Source organism: Haliotis asinina, chromosome 4 (genome assembly GCF_037392515.1).
Source record: "Haliotis asinina isolate JCU_RB_2024 chromosome 4, JCU_Hal_asi_v2, whole genome shotgun sequence".
Taxonomy (NCBI): domain Eukaryota; kingdom Metazoa; phylum Mollusca; class Gastropoda; order Lepetellida; family Haliotidae; genus Haliotis; species Haliotis asinina.
Window position 1 is genome coordinate 65,667,200 of NC_090283.1, and position 18,554 is coordinate 65,685,753.

At 38.9% G+C, this 18,554-nt stretch overlaps 1 protein-coding gene across 1 annotated transcript; it reads left to right on the forward strand.

Annotated features, from left to right (window-relative positions):
* Window positions 1–9,711: 9,711 nt before the first annotated feature.
* On the forward strand, window positions 9,712–17,642 carry LOC137281107 (organic cation transporter protein-like). The gene is made up of 8 exons (XM_067812238.1): window positions 9,712–9,987; window positions 10,508–10,929; window positions 11,458–11,697; window positions 12,694–12,828; window positions 13,799–13,881; window positions 16,505–16,625; window positions 16,935–17,007; window positions 17,415–17,642. Exons 1-8 carry the CDS (start codon window positions 9,712–9,714, stop codon window positions 17,640–17,642), a joined length of 1,578 nt encoding a protein of 525 aa, XP_067668339.1.
* The last annotated feature ends 912 nt before the right edge of the window (window positions 17,643–18,554 follow it).

The following is an 18,554-nucleotide window of genomic DNA, read 5'->3' on the forward strand; positions in this document are numbered from 1 at the left end:
ATATGCGATTATCTCCACGCTAACTGTTTCCATTCTTTGAGCAGATATTTCTTCTAGGTGATATTTCTTTCTCAAATTAAAGGAATGCATGTAAAGTATGGTTCAAAATTATTGAGAATAGCTAAAGCATTTCATATTATTAAACGAGAACAAATCAGATAAAATTGAATGTATTGTGAAAGTGAACTGACCTTTTCATGTTGTGTAGGTAACAATTTAATATTTTATCAAGTCTCCTTGAGCTTCACGGCACAGTCTAAGACGGGTAGGCATACTTCCTATCAGAGAGGTTAGTGTCTTGTGAGTTATGCTGTCCCAGTATCGGACCTCTTCTCTCTTCATGTCTTCAATTTTTGTCAACCCCTTTTGATTCACACATTCCTTCATCATCCCCCAAATGTTCTCAATGGGATTTAAGTCAGGACTGTATGCAGGAAATGGTAATGCAGTCACATTTTTCTCCTGAAACCACTGCTTGGCATGTTTTGCGGTGTGTTTAGGATCATTATCTTGCTGCAAAATCCAGTCATTTCCATAAAACACATGTGCACTTGGAAGGAGAAAATTATCTATATTGTTAGTGTAGCGTTGACTTGTCAGATTTCCCTCAAACACACACAGCGGGGTCGTTCCTAATAAGGATATCCCTCCCCATACATGAAACTTTGGGCTGTATTTAGGTCGTCGATAAAACGGTGTTGACGCAGACTTTGTCCATATTTTCACATTATTGGGATATACCCATATTGAGCTTTCATCAGTAAAAATCACATTTTCCCAGTCAAAGTTTTCATGTGCCAAACACCACTCAACACGCCTGTCTTTATGTTCTTGTTTCATGAGAGGAGAAGGAATTCCAGTCTTTTTCTCCCATCCAAGATCAATCAAATTTCTTCTAACTGTAGATTTTGATACAACTGTTGATCCCCTTTCTATCATTTCATACCTGATGTTGGAGATGCTTGCCCTTCGCTTTTTAGACGCTAAAATTCCCAGCCGGACGCGATCTGAGAAGTCCAATTTTCTGGGTGTCCCTGCTCCTTTCTGGCGCCCAAAATCCTTTCCCTCTTTAAAATTCTTCCTAATCCTATACACAGTAGAAAGAGGAGTTCCTGTTCTCTCTGCCAATGTATTTACATCATCAATTCTTTGATTACACAACTCAAAAATCAAATCAACCTTCTTTTATCTTCAGCAGACATTGTTGACAGTGCTGAGGAAAATGACGTCTGCTACAAATTCAGGGGAGGTAACTCTAATTGTACTATACTCAGTAGGCCAACATGAGTTACCTCCCTTATACCATTACTTAGTTTCAAGTATCAGTGAATCAGTTGAGGTGTTAGGATAGCTCAAAGTAAGAAGAAAAATTCTCAATAATTATGAACCAGACTATATATATATGGTTAATTGAAAACACTAAAATCTGAAAACACCTGGACCCGACATCCGCAAAGACTTCCTGCCTGCATCCATATATTTGTATGGACCTTTAAACCGTTTAAGTGTTTTAATTTCTTCTGGACATTTTCCTTTGCATTTTTCTCTTTGATGGTGTTGAAAGCCTTTTTGACATGTTTAGCGTAAATCAAATAGACCTTTTAAAGGTTCAAGTCGCCATAACACTCAAATGCCACACCATACGATTGCATTGAAATATGCAAAAGACAGAGCCATCACAAGGACTGTTAAATATTAAAGGGATGGTTTAATATTGACTTAAATATATAAATTACGGCAGCAAATATACCTAATCGTGTATTGTTATATGCGTGTAAAGACATTTGTACATGTTATGTATTTTCTGCTTGCTGTTCTGTCAGACAGGCAGGCTGCCATGGCTGACTTAGTGGCAACTTAGAACATGTGAGTAAGGCCTATTTTAGCAATGTCCCATACATGTCATGGCAGAGGATATCAGATTTGGGTTTCATTGTACCTGTGCTGGGAATCGAACACAGTCAAGGGCGTGTCGAGCGAATGTTTTAACTACCAGCCTACCACACCACCCTGGACTATCTGTTTATGAACTAGGATATATTAATCGAAGAGTGATCTGACGACATCGTTTTCTTACAAATCAAATCTGTTTTCTCTTTTATGTTCTTACGTGATGATTCCAAATTGAAACTATTAACTGTCAGGGAATCAGTTTATATAAGAACTGGCTGTGAAGCCAACAAACAGCACTTTTTGTTTGTTTGTTTGTTTAACGCTAGGCAATATTCTTGCTATATGGCAGCGATCTGTAAAACACACACACGGACACACACACACACACACACACACACACACACACACACATTTGTCCTGAATGTTTATTGAATCACAGGTCTGAAATGAAAATGAACTGTGCACACGAAGAGAGGAAAAAACTCATCACAAGCATCTTTGCATGAACCCATCAGGTGTAAATGATTATACTTCTAGCAGCCAAGGATTGGACACACGCCGACAGAACCCTTGAAGGACGTCTTTGAATGTTTGTGCCAATTCAGTACCTGGTCCGCGTACTTGCAAAATATGTTTATCACTTATGTATTTCACACATATACGTTACAGCCATGCTGTTCAAAAGGTACTGATCTGGTGAGGTGGTCAGGACCGCTGATCACGATCTGACAGGTCTATGCCATTGTATGCTATTTATGTAGATAGATGCCATGGTCTATGTAAGACGTCACAATGTATTGTTTAACAGATTCTCAGATCTTCGTCACACGTCTGGTCTTGTTGAGTAGAGGTTACATTTCATGTGTGTGTGTGTGTGTGTGTGTGTGTGTGTGTGTGTGTGTGTGTGTGTGTGTGTGTGTGTGTGTGTGTGTGTGTGTGTGTGTGTGTGTGTGTGTGTGTGTGTGTATCTTTCTCAAAAGATGCCGCTTTTTCACGTACCAGGATTAAAACTTCAATATAACATGATAATAGACCTTTTTCCCGTTCTTGGTAGATGTTTATGTAGAAAAATGTCTTTCCCGTAACAGTTCTATAAAGGTATGAAATAATCATTGATCTCTCATCTTGTGTAAGTGGAACTATCATGCTCATTAGCAACTTCTGGTTGAGAGTGATAAAGTATTACGTTCAAGACAAAAGTTTCAAAGAAAATCAAGTTGAAAAGGTAAACATTCGCGAGTATTTTGTATCGGTGTCTTTTAACATCTATTAACAAGAGAAACAAGCAATTTTTTTAAAAAATGCGTTTCTCTTTGTATTTGGAACCATAATTACAACACATGGATGTTGTCTGAAATGGGAAAGGGAATACTCATTATTGCGGTTTATCTCTCATATAAGTCTTGTCTGTAACAGTTATTTAGTTATTGGAAAGACCATCAGTGTTACATCACAGAGACATGTCTTGATTAGTCACATAGTCTTTTTATTTTAATGTTAATGTCATTAACAGCTGAATTCTGATAAAAATCTAAGGTATATATATGCTAAAACTAAAACTTGTTTTACACGTTCTCCTGTGAATGGAGCTGTAAGTATTTTTGTAAAAGGTTGTTACTTGAGAGACAAGTTATGTAACTGCAAAGACAATTCAATACAAATGTGAAAAGTCCCAATATATCTGGTAGGTTTTTGTTCATCTAGATTCTATATGTGCTCACATTAGGACCATTAAATGTATATTTGAAGTAACAATCGATACTGTCATTAACACTTTGTAAGTTTCACATCTTTCAAAAATACCTGTTACTTAAAGGACTTATGTTGTTACTGCAAGAGCAGTTTAATATACGTGATCTTTCATTGTTGCTTGTCTTTCCTGATTTATTTATTAACATATGAGACAAAATTACCTTGTGCTTAACAGAGAAGTCTGTTCTTGAAACTTACTTGCTTATATCCATTTTAAAGAATGTTATTTAAAAGACAGTGAGTGACTGACCATAATAAATATAACAGTGAAATAATCAGTCTGCAAAACTATCAAAGTTTTGAACATTTAGTTTCCTTGATACTTTGATACTTTTGTCAGTGGCAAGCGTGTTTAACAATTTGAGGCAGATGATCAAAACTTGGATTCTTTTCCCAGCTGTAAACCTGTTTGACAGTTGAAAGATGGTAATTCAAACGTTGATACTCTTGTTACTTGTAAACCTGTTTGACAGTCTGATAAATTCATGACAATTACTGTCAATCTTCTCGTTGATTTTTTTGTCTGAGTTCCTAAAAGAAACATATTTCAAGATGGTAACTGCTACTTATTGTTGTTTATTTTAAGAACCATGTCTATTTTTTAAATTCTTCTTTGGCCTCTATGAACTTGTTCTGAAATGTCTTTCCAGTAACGCTGACATGCCTTTAGGGTAACAAATAGGCAAAGTACTAAAATATAGACCATATATTGTGCTCTTCAAGTATGGTAAAAACAATACATTCATAAACTGATTGACATGAACCTATCGTCAATGCCAATGATGTATTCTTATCCTAACTCAAAGATACAATGAAATTGTCTTTTCTGTACCACTGTTAGTCACCTTACTATAGAATTGCCTTTTATGTACCATTGTTAGTCACCTTACTATAGAATTGTCTTTTATGTACCATTGTTAGTCACCTTACTATAGAATTGCCTTTTATGTACCATTGTTAGTCACCTTACTATAGAATTGCCTTTTATGTACCATTGTTAGTCACCTTACTACAGAATTGTCTTTTATGTACCATTGTTAGTCACCTTACTATAGAATTGTCTTTTATGTACCATTGTTAGTCACCTTACTATAGAATTGTCTTTTATGTACCATTGTTAGTCACCTTACTATAGAATTGTCTTTTATGTACCATTGTCAGTCACCTTACTATAGAATTGTCTTTTATGTACCATTGTTAGTCACCTTACTATAGAATTGCCTTTTATGTACCATTGTTAGTCACCTTACTATAGAATTGTCTTTTCTGTACCATTGTTAGTCACCTTACTATAGAATTGCCTTTTATGTACCATTGTTAGTCACCTTACTATAGAATTGTCTTTTCTGTACCATTGTTAGTCACCTTACTATAGAATTGTCTTTTATGTACCATTGTTAGTCACCTTACTATAGAATTGTCTTTTATGTACCATTGTTAGTCACCTTACTATAGAATTGTCTTTTCTGTAACATTGTTAGTCACCTTACTATAGAATTGTCTTTTATGTACCATTGTTAGTCACCTTACTATAGAATTGTCTTTTCTGTACCATTGTTAGTCACCTTACTATAGAATTGTCTTTTCTGTACCATTGTTAGTCACCTTACTATAGAATTGTCTTTTCTCTACCATTGTTAATCACCTTACTATAGAATTGTCTTTTATGTAACATTGTTAGTCACCTTACTATAGAATTGTCTTTTCTGTACCATTGTTAGTCACCTTACTATAGAATTGTCTTTTCTGTACCATTGTCAGTCACCTTACTATAGAATTGTCTTTTCTGTACCATTGTTAGTCACCTTACTATAGAACTGTCTTTTATGTACCATTGTTAGTCACCTTACTATAGAATTGTCTTTTCTGTAACTTTGTTAGTCACCTTACTATAGAATTGTCTTTTATGTACCATTGTCAGTCACCTTACTATAGAATTGTCTTTTCTGTAACTTTGTTAGTCACCTTACTATAGAATTGTCTTTTCTGTAACATTGTTAGTCACCTTGCAATTGAAATGTCTTCTCTGTAACAAACATGTCATTGTTAGTCACCTTATATGGAGATATGGATATAACATGTAACACTTACTATACTTCTGAACGTAACACGCAAAGAACTCTTTCTTTTATTACAGATAGATCAAAGACTTTTGTTACATTTAAATGGTTTTTCAAATTTATTTGACACATTTTCTTTCCAATAACGTAGAGTGTCTTAGGGTCTTTGGCATAACGACGCTGTCTACCATATAACACATAGACTAGAAAGTAACTGTTTTATGATCTTAAAAGTAAGATGTCAGAAATCAGTCAGAAATATCACAATATTCTCTCCACATCACTTTTGGTGCAATAAGGTTTGATGAGAAACAGTTGAGGGGATATCAAGAGCATTGAAAAGTACTAGGAGATTTCACTTTTTCGTCTGACATAGTGTAGAACAGGTTTATTTCAGAAACATGCATTCACAGAACTGAGTTTATGAGTGTGTGTAGCAAAATAACAGGTAAGGTAGAATCTACAATGCAGTATCTTTAGGTATCAATGTATTTTTAAGAAAAATATAAATATTACTGTTGTTACAGGAAAGACATTGTGGCTTCGACCTAAGTAGTTTAATTAGTTTTCATAACAATATTGAACATAATTAAGCCTCAAATATTATTGATATATGAACCTTAACAATGTAGCTTGCCATTTGTCAAAATAGAGAATTATTTGAATTATGTTGTCTTTTGTACACCAAATAGCTGCAACTTTTGAGAATAAATAAAATGAACACCTCAAACTGAACAGACCATTTCAAATTCCGCACAAAACTTCAACTGCTTGAAACTCCCGTGGCCGCATTCAGTATAAGTCATCATGTGAAAAAGAGCTCCAAATATTAACAAATATGATCAGTTTTAATTATTCGATGTATGTACACATAAAAGATCCTACATAAAACCAATCACTGCTGACAGAGGGACCAGTGGGGTAGCCTAGAAGTTACAGTGATCGCTTGTCACTCAGGGGACCATGGTTCGATTCCAACATTGTGAAGCCCATTTGTGTTGTCGTCTGCCGTGATATTTCTGGAATACTGCTGGAATATTGCTAATAGAAGTCACTGGCTCAACAGTCGCTAATTGAAGATGGACTAAAGATCGGCCTAGCACGGAGCGAATGTTTATGCCCTTTTCGTATTGTACCCACTATCTAGCGTGAATGCCACTTCTGCTTAGAATGTAACTTTTATAATAATATACGTGACGCCTTGCTTCCAAAGTATTGTTACTCTTCTCATCTCTCCATAAATTCGTGGGGCGGCGGGGTAGTCTAGTGGTTAAAGAGTTCGCTAGTCACGCCGAAGACCCAGGTTAAATTCCCCACATGGGTGCAATGTGTGAGGCCCATTTTCTGGTGTCGACCACCGTGATATCGCTGGAATATTGCTATAAACCAAACTCACTCACTCACTCACCCATAAATTTGTACAATTGTTGTCATCTAAAAATGCTTCTCTTATTATTAACGTTGCTAAGTATGCACATCCAGCAGCTAAGAAACGTTCACAATTTCATCGTCTCATATACATCACGCTGTATGTACCTATTTGTATGTATCTATATGTACCTTTGCTGAAATAAACACAGTTCCTAATTCGCTCGCGGCTGTCAGATTATTCAGTCTGTACTGAGGTTCGGGACGAAAAGTGCTTGTGAAGTTACAGATTTTGGCCTAGTGGATCCTGTAGCAATTCAAGACCATGCGGAGACTATCCCACTTAAAGATTTGCGTTCTCTATTCTGCTGGTCATGGACACCTTCACTAAGATAAACCTGCCATGTAATATTGTTGCATCTATCATTTGCATAAGCATATGTAAAATTAATTACAAAAAGTGAAAAGTACAATAGCAAACACATTGCTGTGTACAATCGGAATGTCAATCTCACCGTCTTAGAGACTTTGTCAGGGACGCAGCAGAAATGGGTCTGATAATCACTCCTTAATCTAGAGATGGCCCTTAGTGAGGGGGGCAGGTGGTTCTTATCAACGTGTAAACAAAGGGTCGGATGACTTCAAACAGTCCTCGCGACTAAACAGGTAAGACTTATAATATCTTCTGGGCCTTGGGTTCGATTAAAAATTTTAAATACTTTTGAGGGGGTTCGGGACGGGGTATGCACGTAGCATGTTTATTGTCAACATGAGGTTCATGTTCAACTTTTTATAAAAACGATTCATAAAAGAATATAATGAATGCATAATATGATTATAAAAGGTATTCGCAGTCGTGCTAACTTTGTTCCAGGCCTTCACTTGCACATATTGCAGTGTATTTTAGATAGTATCATGAAAAAGCGTGTCTGACTGCAACTGTTGATGTGCTTTGGCAGGATATTGCAACATCCAACATGAAAGCAAATTTGAACATGAAATTGAAAATAACAGATAAAAACATCAAAATCTCAAAAACCCTTCGGCAAATAAATGAGAATGTATTAATATATCTATCATCATGCATATTTCAGCTCAATTCAGGCTGTATTTACAAACACGGAGAGAGATGATTCCATTTGCTTAAAACTAATATTTTGTGCTTTGTAAAAGCAAAACGCTCGCAAGAGAGATTCTTTCAAACATTACATTGTCTATTCTTTTTTAAATGGGACAGTTTTCAGTTCCTAAATTCACATTTAGTGCTTGTTGGAAGGTCACGTCATAATACTTTGACGGACTCGTATTGACCTATTGTCAATCAACTTACAAGAAGTTTGAGAGTGGCGAATGCTATTGAAAAAAATTACAATGTTTTTGAATAAAAAATTAAAAATAATGGCTCAGCCCAAGAAATGTAATAGCTAATATTTGTCTCAGATTGTATGAAAGTGCCTTCCACTGTTAACAATGTCTTTAGTTTTATATATCTAGCATTCCAAATTAGCCGTGCAGTCGTTAAACTCAGAATGTGTCGTGCCAACCTTTGCAAGGTGCACACGAACAAGCATTAGGAACTGTTTAGCAAGAGACAGTTTCATAGTCGGTATTGTCCAATCATTATTTCCCAACACTTATCAGGGGAAAAGACTCAATCGTCAGCACACACGAGTCAGCAATCTGACCTACTTAGGTACAGAAGTAACCGATAGTCTAGATCTTGAACTTTGTGTATCCTTCCGTCAACTTAGTCACATGATAATAGTTCCTCAGTAAACTAGTGGGGTGGTACATCAGTGACCAAACAAACTGATGAACACGTTCAGTTCTTTATCTCAGTGCTTTAGAATCATTGCCAGGAGGGTACAAGTAGGCAGTTCATCAATATTCCCCCGATGGATACCGAGGCTTGTTTAGTGCACTTTGTAATACGACGGACCATCACGACACTATTCACGTGGGCAATACTTAATCCCATGTGACCTCATGGGGTAGCGTCACTATGGTTGAGCAAATCCAGCCACACATTGTGCAAGGAAGGATACCTGGATAACAATATCAGGGCAACATCCAGACACTTTTGGGAACTCATATTAGTATACACCGTCGTGAATGACAGGATTGTCTGATCCAGAATCGATATTCGATTATTTGGCCGAAAAGTTGTTGAATGTGGCTTAAAAAGCGTCATAATACTGACAGGGGGAGCTTAAATGAATGTGCAGGGTACACGTCACTGCGTGGCATGTAAGCATATTGACGTTTTACAAATGCTAAAGGATATATATGTACACCAAATGTTATTTTAAAACAATATATACAGACTTTTAAATGATGAGTAAGCTTCAAGTCATTTCAACTTATAATTAATAAAATAATAATAATTTCTGGAGAATGCAAAGTTGTTGAATGAATAAGTCACGCAAAATAGTGTCACACCAGGATTACACCTGTAAAGGCCTTTCATATGGTTTCATATGGTAGACGTTTGGAGGGCAAAGTAAAGTTCAACACATCGGTACCAAAGCAACATCTTACGGAATTCATATTTTGACGAACAAATCATGCTTACACACTCACTGTTATGAATAGTGTTACTCTTCCTTGCCACAGATAGTACACAGGGCCATCTGCCGTCATGGGAATAGAAGAAATCATTGAGAGTGTTGGAGGTTTTGGACCATTCCAACTCGCGATGCTGAGTATCATATTCGGAGTAAGGCTGATCTTGGCTTGGAGTATGGTGATGATGTCATTTGCAAGCGTGGCCCCAGACTGGTGGTGCACACCTCCCGACGTCGACCCCAACAACACCAGCTACAGGGACAACACGACGTTCCAGCTGTGTCCCAAGAGTGATAACAATTCCTGCACCTATGTGTACTCTGATGATATGAACACAGTCATTAATCAAGTGAGTATGTTCTATCCTTATCAAATCGTGTCCCATATGGAATCTGGTGAACATTCGGTCTAATTTAGTTATGTAAGAGGAGGGATGTAGTGATTAATATTCTTGAACTTGTTTCCGTTTGTCGTTAAATCAAAGCGACGTACTGTGAATCCATCTTCTATCTGATGTCCGTCATTCCCCGTTTGTAAATACATTGTCAATTGTCACTGTTTCTTTCGGCAGGCTTGTCTTACATTAAATAATCTCTGGTAATTCCCGTTTTATTTCACTATACATGGTGTAAGGTACCGATGATGGTAGGCTCTAGTCCCATATGAGCCCCGAATCTGATTAATAATCTGTTCGTGCGTGCTGATACACAGGACCAGCAGCATTCCCAGCTTTTCATGAATTCATAGTCTCGCAGATCCACTGATCCAACTATATGTATCGACAATGAAATGTTTTAAAGAAAATATCCGCTTGATGTGTTAGGCAACTAGCAAAACAGACTGTATGCGAACGTTTTTGTTTCATCCAGTGGAACCTTGTGTGTGACAAAGACACCGTTGCGGCAACAATTACATCAATTCAGATGACCGGCGTGATGACAGGTGCGTTTCTGGGAGGACAGTCAGCTGATATCATTGGAAGGAAGAGGACCTACTACCTGGGAATCCTTTTACATGGCGTGTGTAACGTTGGAGCAGCCTTTTCGGTGTCTTGGCGAATGTTTGCCACTTTCAGGTTCTTTATCGGCTTCGGGATAGGCGTATTCTTTACAACGTCATATCCATATGCGATGGAGTTCGTGGGAACCAAATGGAGGTCGGTGTGTTCTTCGCTACCACTCTGGGCGTTTGGAGTCGGGTTGATGGCTTTGTCGACATGGCTGGAGCCAGATTGGCACACCCAACACCTTATCAACGCAGCTCTGCACATCCCATTCTTCCTGGGCTGGTTGTGAGTGACATAATGTACACTGTTCTGTTTAAACAAGCACTGGGAATCGTGGTGTGACCAGCCGTCAAACTAGCTGTGATTCGTTAGGCTAGCAACGTGGGTTCGAATCCCGGTTTGCCGGAATCGTGATGACCATGGTCGTAGTTGCATCACGGCCTTGATCGTAGGCTGAGATCGTACGCTGCAAGCACAAAATCAGGTTTTAATGTAATTCCCTCGCTTGCCACTCTGTTATATATTTTATAAAAATTATATATTTATATATTGAAAAGTCGTATCTTAGCGCCGTGATCTTGCAGAATTATAAGTAAAAGTGACGTAAAACATTTTCTTACCAACAGAAGTAGCACGATGAAATAGGGAATCGTTCAATATAGAGTAAACCTTTTGAATACCAACATCTTTTGTTCGTGAGTGCGATATTTCGATACATATTTTTGTACCGTCCTCAAGCAGGAATAATCCCTTACTAACCTGCTCGCATGATGGTGGCTTCATTTGAATTTGAATATAATTACTTTTGTTTAGCATCGTTCCAGAAAGCCTCCGGTGGCTGGCTGTGAAGGGACAGCTCGAGGAGGCGGAGAAAGTAGTCGACCAGATGAGTCGATACAACAGGAAGGAGAAACCACCCAACACCGCAGACATGCTGAAACAGGTTGCAGAGGAGGAAAAGACATTGCGAGCCTCGGGCACTAAGTACACTTACCTCTACTTGTACAAGGGCTGGAGCATGTGTTGGAGGTCACTGGTCATTCAGTTCATCTGGTGAGTATTGAGCCCTACCAGTAAAGCCACTTCGACATGTACAAGGGCTGGAGAATGTGTTACAAGTCACTGGTCATCCAGTTCATCTGGTGAGTATTCAGCCCTACTAGTGAAACAATCTCCACAAGTACCAAGGGATGGATTATGGGTTGGAGGTCGCTTGTCATGCAGTCAATCTGATGAGCATGGAACATACCAGTACACCCTCCTCGACTGTAATAAGCCAGGGAGATCTATTGCTGGTTGATTGCCATCCTGTTCATTTGGTGAACATGAGACCCTACCACTAAACCTGCTTCGATCTTAATAGGAATGACAAAAACATTCTTGGTGGCTTGTCATCCAGTTCCTTTAGTGAGTATGGGACCCTACCGGTACATCTACCTCGATCATGTATTGTTGTTCGCTTGTCATCCACTTCATCTGGTGAGTATATAACTGGAGATGCAAATGTGCCTACATCGTTGTGAACAGACGTTTCTACTGGATGTCTGTTGTTGTCTACTGGATGTCTGCTGTTGTCTACTGGATGTCTGCTGTTGTCTACTGGATGTCTGTTGTTGTCTACTGGATGTCTGTTGTTGACAAACTCTCGTGTTTTGTTATGGGATGAAGAGGAGGATACCTTTGTTACTAAGGAGGGAAATCCGGACAAGGCCTAGAACAATAGTTAGGATTCCCGTCAACAATTTGAATGTTGCATGGTGCGCAGTGGTGCCTTGTCACTGTAATGTGTTAGCAACATGTGGTTTGATGTGTTTTTATGTGTGGTGTAATGTGTGACGTGTTTGTGATGTGATATGGTACAATGCAGTGCGGTACGGTGCCGTGCGGTGCGGTGCGGTGCGGATTTCTTTTCGGTGCATGTATCATTACAAACACAGTACATGGCGACATTTACGTTCTGGCATTGATGTGTGATGAATAGTATGCGGTAATCTGTCACACACAGTAAGGATGCATGACCTCTCACACTTTGATATGATTTTTTTTCAGGACGTGCATGTCTCTTGTGTACTACGGGCTGTCACTTGGAGTTGGTTCTCTGTCAGGAAACCTCTACCTGAACATCTTCCTTATGTCCATTGTCGAGGTTCCAGGCACCGTGCTGACGTTCGTCATAGCTAACAAGTAGGTACCTTGTTTTGGCTTGAAACTATAAGGACATACACCATTATGCATGCCCACATCCTTTATTGCAAGAAACTGATCCGGCAGTATGAGAAACTAATCGTTAGGCTGAAGAACTAACACAAGTATTTCTAAAAAACCCTCAGTTGTCTGTAATAGAAGGCTGGCAGGTGTGGATTTTACACCGCTTTTAGCAGTGTTCCATCAATATCACGACTGAGGACACCAGGAATGACGTCACGTATTGTGCACTCATAGGAAATGGAACACAGGACTTCGGCGGCGTGATGATGGGAACACGTTAACCACTGTCCCACCGCCCCCTGCAGCTGCAGAACATTAAGAAAGGCATTTATAGGCACACTATAAACCCTTGTCAAGGTACTGTTGGGAAAACTGTTTTGGTTTTTTTCACATATATATCTACAATTTGTGTCGTTAATATGTGAAAATATCCGTTCAACTAACTTCGGAGTAACAACAGCAGCTAGTCGTATTTTTGCACGATTCTACAACTAAAAATGCTTTTATGGATGCCCGAAGTGGGGTATTTCGACACATGCTATTTGCAGTTGTGGATACAGAGGAACAGCTTTTTTCCCCTAATTCTGACAATACCGGCCACATCGCATGCTGGCAATCATGGGATTGTCTGGTCCAGCTCGATTGTTTACGAACAACATTACACAGTTTAAATACTGATGAAACAAATACACACTCATGATATCGTCAGAATCGTCTCCGATTTCTAATGGATGTAGAAAGGGATTTGCCGCTTTAATTAGTAAGTACATAATGCTATATAGTGATCAAAATTAAATGAATGAATAACTTATGTATGATGAACATAAGGGATTTTTACGAACGATGGTAAGCATGTCTTTTCACTGTTAACACTGCCACTCAGACAGCAAACAATGAGATGCTTAGAGGAACTCACATATCACTGACGTACACTCTCTGTTTCCAGAATTGGCAGAAAGTGGACTGGCTTCCTATATTTTGGGATCGCTTCAGTTGCTGCATTTGCAGTGCCCGTGGTGTGGACATATGGTGAGATATGATTAAGCAAACGTTTACTCGCTTACAATAAGATAACAGAATGAGTTGGGCCGAAAGATATCTGAAATAAATCTGTACGACACTACCTCAAATTCATGATGATTGTTTCTTAACACGGTTGCTTGAAGAGTTTAGAAGTGCCCTCGATTTAAAACTACGGCACATCCTTGGTCCTTGCCATCTTCAGTCCGACATAGTTGCTATGGTGCTATTACACCTCTATCAGCATCAAGTCAAAACATTATTTACCCAGATCTCGTTTCCTGAAACTACGTTCCGTCCTACTGCAGAACATAGTGCAGTAACCAGTCCAAATTTTTATAGACTAATTCATTTAACTGAATACATAAATATAAATCAGTATGATTTGATATATCTAAGCACTTGTGTATTGCAACAGTATGCTCCTTCTAATCTTTGCAAACACGTGGTAGAGCGTGCTCTACAGCGAGCTATACCAAAAAACGGAAAACCTGGTAATCTTGGTAATCTCAAAACGTGGCTCTGTCGCTAGAAATGGTTGCCTCTCTGGTATAGAATTGATATGAGATCACATTCTCAGTCGGAACTTGACTGAATAAGCGTAAAAAAACACAACAGATGTAACTCCTGAGCCGGATGAATTGTGAAACATTTTACGACCTAATCAAACAGGGACGGTCTGTGATTTCTTAGGTAAGGTATGCCGCCTAAAGCTCGACATAAAATGTTAAAATACAGTGTTATTAAAGTTCAAAATTAAACTTCATTTGTAAATATCATTTTTGTATAAAACACGGAACTGGAATTCAGTGTAACCAGAGTTGATTGTGATGTATGTGTTCACTTTCACACGATCGGCTTAAAAGTAGGTCATTGTCTGAGTACATGTAGGTTAACAAGACTAGTGTTCCCGTATGCACGGAAGGATAGGAAACCAACCCCAAATGTCTTTGTGACTGTGACTGAAAAAAAGGTTTAGGTCTCTTGTGAGGCTAAGGCCCCGTTTCACAAAGCTATAGTAGCGACACGACTGACGAACCTACGGATCTGAAACGTAGACTTTCAGCGGTCGTAGCGTTACGCTACCTTTACGAAACCTGGCCCAGACATTGAACCAATGAGTCTGATTATAAATTATAGCTAAAATGGATAGAATTATCATTAAAACGACCGCACGTTATCAGAAATGAGCGGTCCACTGTAACTTGATAACGCCCGCAGAATGCTTGACGACGGGCCATTATCAAGCCCGTTGTTAGGTGACGTCATAAGTATCTCAGCTGTTGAAGTTCAGTCACCTACGGCTCGATTGAACTTGGGTTCATTATTGACCAAATATCTGGCTCACATTCGTCACATGTGCCTGTGCCATTATGCACTTTCCTGCCTGTGCCAGCCATAACAATCGTACCATAAATGACAACATACAGCAATGAAAATATCGACTTGAAGTCTAACGTTGTTGATCACTGAAAATGGCGGCTGGTAGCATGAGCAAAGGTCAAGGTCGAATGTCGTCACTCTCAATAGTGACGTCATCCGTGTTGTTCTAAGACGTGACTATATTTGTACAATGTGTGTCAGTGACCTCCGTCGTTTTGTTGTTGGCAGTAAATGCTTCTAAACCGATGCCGCTGTTTTAATTTTCATTTTATTAAAAATTCTATTCATTTTAGCTATAATAACGGTAACGCTATTTTTCAGCGCATTATCATTTTGCAGAAGCCCTCGGTCTTTTCAACTGCCCTCCTGCGTCGGGCAGTTAATGAAAGACCTCGGGCTTCTGCAAATGATAATGCCCTGAAAAATAGCGTTACCCTTATAATAGAAAATAATTCCTTCTATATGTTTTATTTCCCCAAAGAGATCGTAGGTATTGCTACAATTTTACAAAATATAAATCGGTTTCAGACACACCAACGTCACATTCGAGATTGTGTGAAGAAAAAGAAGTAAATCGTAAATTACTCACGCCTTTGAATTCCTCCCCACTTTCCATGCATCCGTCTCCGCATGTTGTGTTCTCAGTTAAAACTAAATAGTCAACCTGAAGTCTGTGAGGGAACTATGCATGAAACCAACCAACAAAGCAGAAATTTGCCGTAGTTAAACTTAAAATAGTTACTGTTGTTGTGGCATGTCTGGTCACAAATGGTGTAAGTTTAACTGTACACACAAATGTGCAGTCATTAACAACCATGTTTAAAATTGACTATAGTTCAATACAAATCAATGCAAATGTATCATTATGGAAGTACAAAGGTAATTTAGTACACGTGACTATAGCAGTAAAGACAATGATGCGAATATACAGTTCTCAGCAACAATATTATGTGGATGCAGACAGGGCCCAATTATTCATCCAACCATCGTTCCATCCATCCACCCACCCAATCCGCTTTTGTATCAGTGGAGGTACATTTATCGACAGAACGAAAACTCTACCTTACAATTTACGTTTACCTTACAATTAACACATTTCCACTGCTCATCATATTCATGACTGATTAAAAATACCATACCAAAAATTGGGTGCGTCACAAATGTTGGACACTTCTAGCTTCAAACCAAAAATCCTGGGATATATCGTTAATACAAGAGGTATACTCCACCCCATGGTTCAATGTTTCAGTGGATGCAGATAAACAGGGACCAATCATCACTGGCCTCGCCCTGGTGACCAAATTTGGAATTGGAAACGGCTGGGGAGCGATTCAGATACTCTCGAGTGAAATGTACCCCACTGTGATCAGGTAGGGGGAATGGCATATATTGTCCATACACATAGCAAATATTAATGGAAAATGATGAACAACATCAGACAAATATTCTGCATGAATATAACAGGCATTTATAGAGATTTAAAACTTACATGTACTTACATGGACTTATAGAGATTAACAATACACTCGTATTCAGCATGAATAGAGCAGGCACGTATGTTGCATATAGTTAACATATCGGGTTTTATGGATATATACCCAGCCTGGTTCGATAGCAAGCAGTGATGTTTTCATGTCGGTAAAACATACCATAATAATAATGAAAACGATCTGTTTCAGAAACCTAGGTTACGGCGCCGCCAATACAACAGCTCGCATAGGAGGGATAATTGCACCGTATATATTTTTGGTGGTAACGTCATTTGTCTATACTTTCAGCTTTTAAACACATCAGTCAGGTAGAAAAGGCATGTACTCAAATTTCGTAGTCGTACTCGAACGATTGTCGCTCATTATGTAACTTCTGTCATAAGAGGCATATTCAAAATTCAAGGTGCAACAAAGCCACACAGGTGGTGGCACAAAGAATGAACCTTTCAAAACGCCTTCTTGTAGGAACTTGAACCTAGCACAACTAGCACGAAAAAGGGTAATCGCTATGATGAGCAAGAGTTTGAATTTCATCATCTGCTTGTGGCCACTTGCTGTTCTCGGTGTCACATTGGCAATTGTATCTCCTAGACATGAAAAGTCTTATAATTATACATGACTATAATGATACACTTTTACGCTATTAAAATTTAGAAATCCTCTTTGCAGAAAAAGGGGGATGTCTTTGTTCCGTTCATGGTTGTCGGGGCGACGTCAGCTGCGTGCGCAACGCTGACTATGCTCATGAAAGAGACAAGAGGCCTCCCTCTAGGTGACACCATAGAAAAGGAAGTTAAGTCTGAACTGAAGACCACCAAGAACAACTCGCCCAACACAAACAAAACTTTGGACACACCTGAAAAACAAACAGAATCTTTTTCATCCACCAAATTCTGACGTGAAGCTCGAACACATGGACAGGATCAATGCAAGACTGTTGATTCCTGGTTTCACTAAACGCGGAAACGACAGCAAAACCCTTCTTTGGTAACCACAGGTCCCTTCCTTATTACCGATGTCAATTTGTCAGTTAATCAATACATGCTCGAGTATCCTTCTCGGCTCCCTGAGAAGTATACAACCTGGGGCACACATGAAGAGGCCTGGGACTTTCACCAAGCAATCGTAGTGCTAGGGTGATCTAACTCCCATACTTAACATAGTCTTAGGACAGTCGAGGCGCTGTGATAACTTTGTGAAACGGGACCCTTAAGGTTTACAGTTTACGTTAGAACTGAAGACCTTCAAGAACAACTCGACCGACACAAACGTAACTGTGGACACGCTTGAAAAACAACCTGAATCTTTCTCATCCACGAAATACTGACGTGAAGCTGGAACACGTGGACGGTATCAATGCTAAGGTGGCTGATTATTGGCTCTTAGCAAATGCGGAAACAACAACGAAACTTCGTTTGTAGCTTCTTTATTGGTAAATGAGACTCGAAAAATCCACTCGTTTGAATGGCATAAGAACTTGCACAACAGTGGTTCAGATCATGCTGTCCTTTCTGTATTTCAGTGGGCTGACACTTCCTTTTAGCTTTACTAAATAAAATGCTTGTTTATGAAAATATATAAAGCAAGCTGACACAACTACAGGCCCAACACCACCAACTGTCAAGACCAGGGGCCCAGTTCCATTATCAAACCATATTGTCAAACTAGTAGCTGCATTTCAATCTTTGGCCTGAGTTACATGCCCAGGTATATACCAAGCATTGTTGCATGAGCTGATGGCATGTTTGTACCTGATGTCTAGGTGTCGGTGTTTCAACACTCTCTTGAGTAGGCATTCAAAGAACTCTG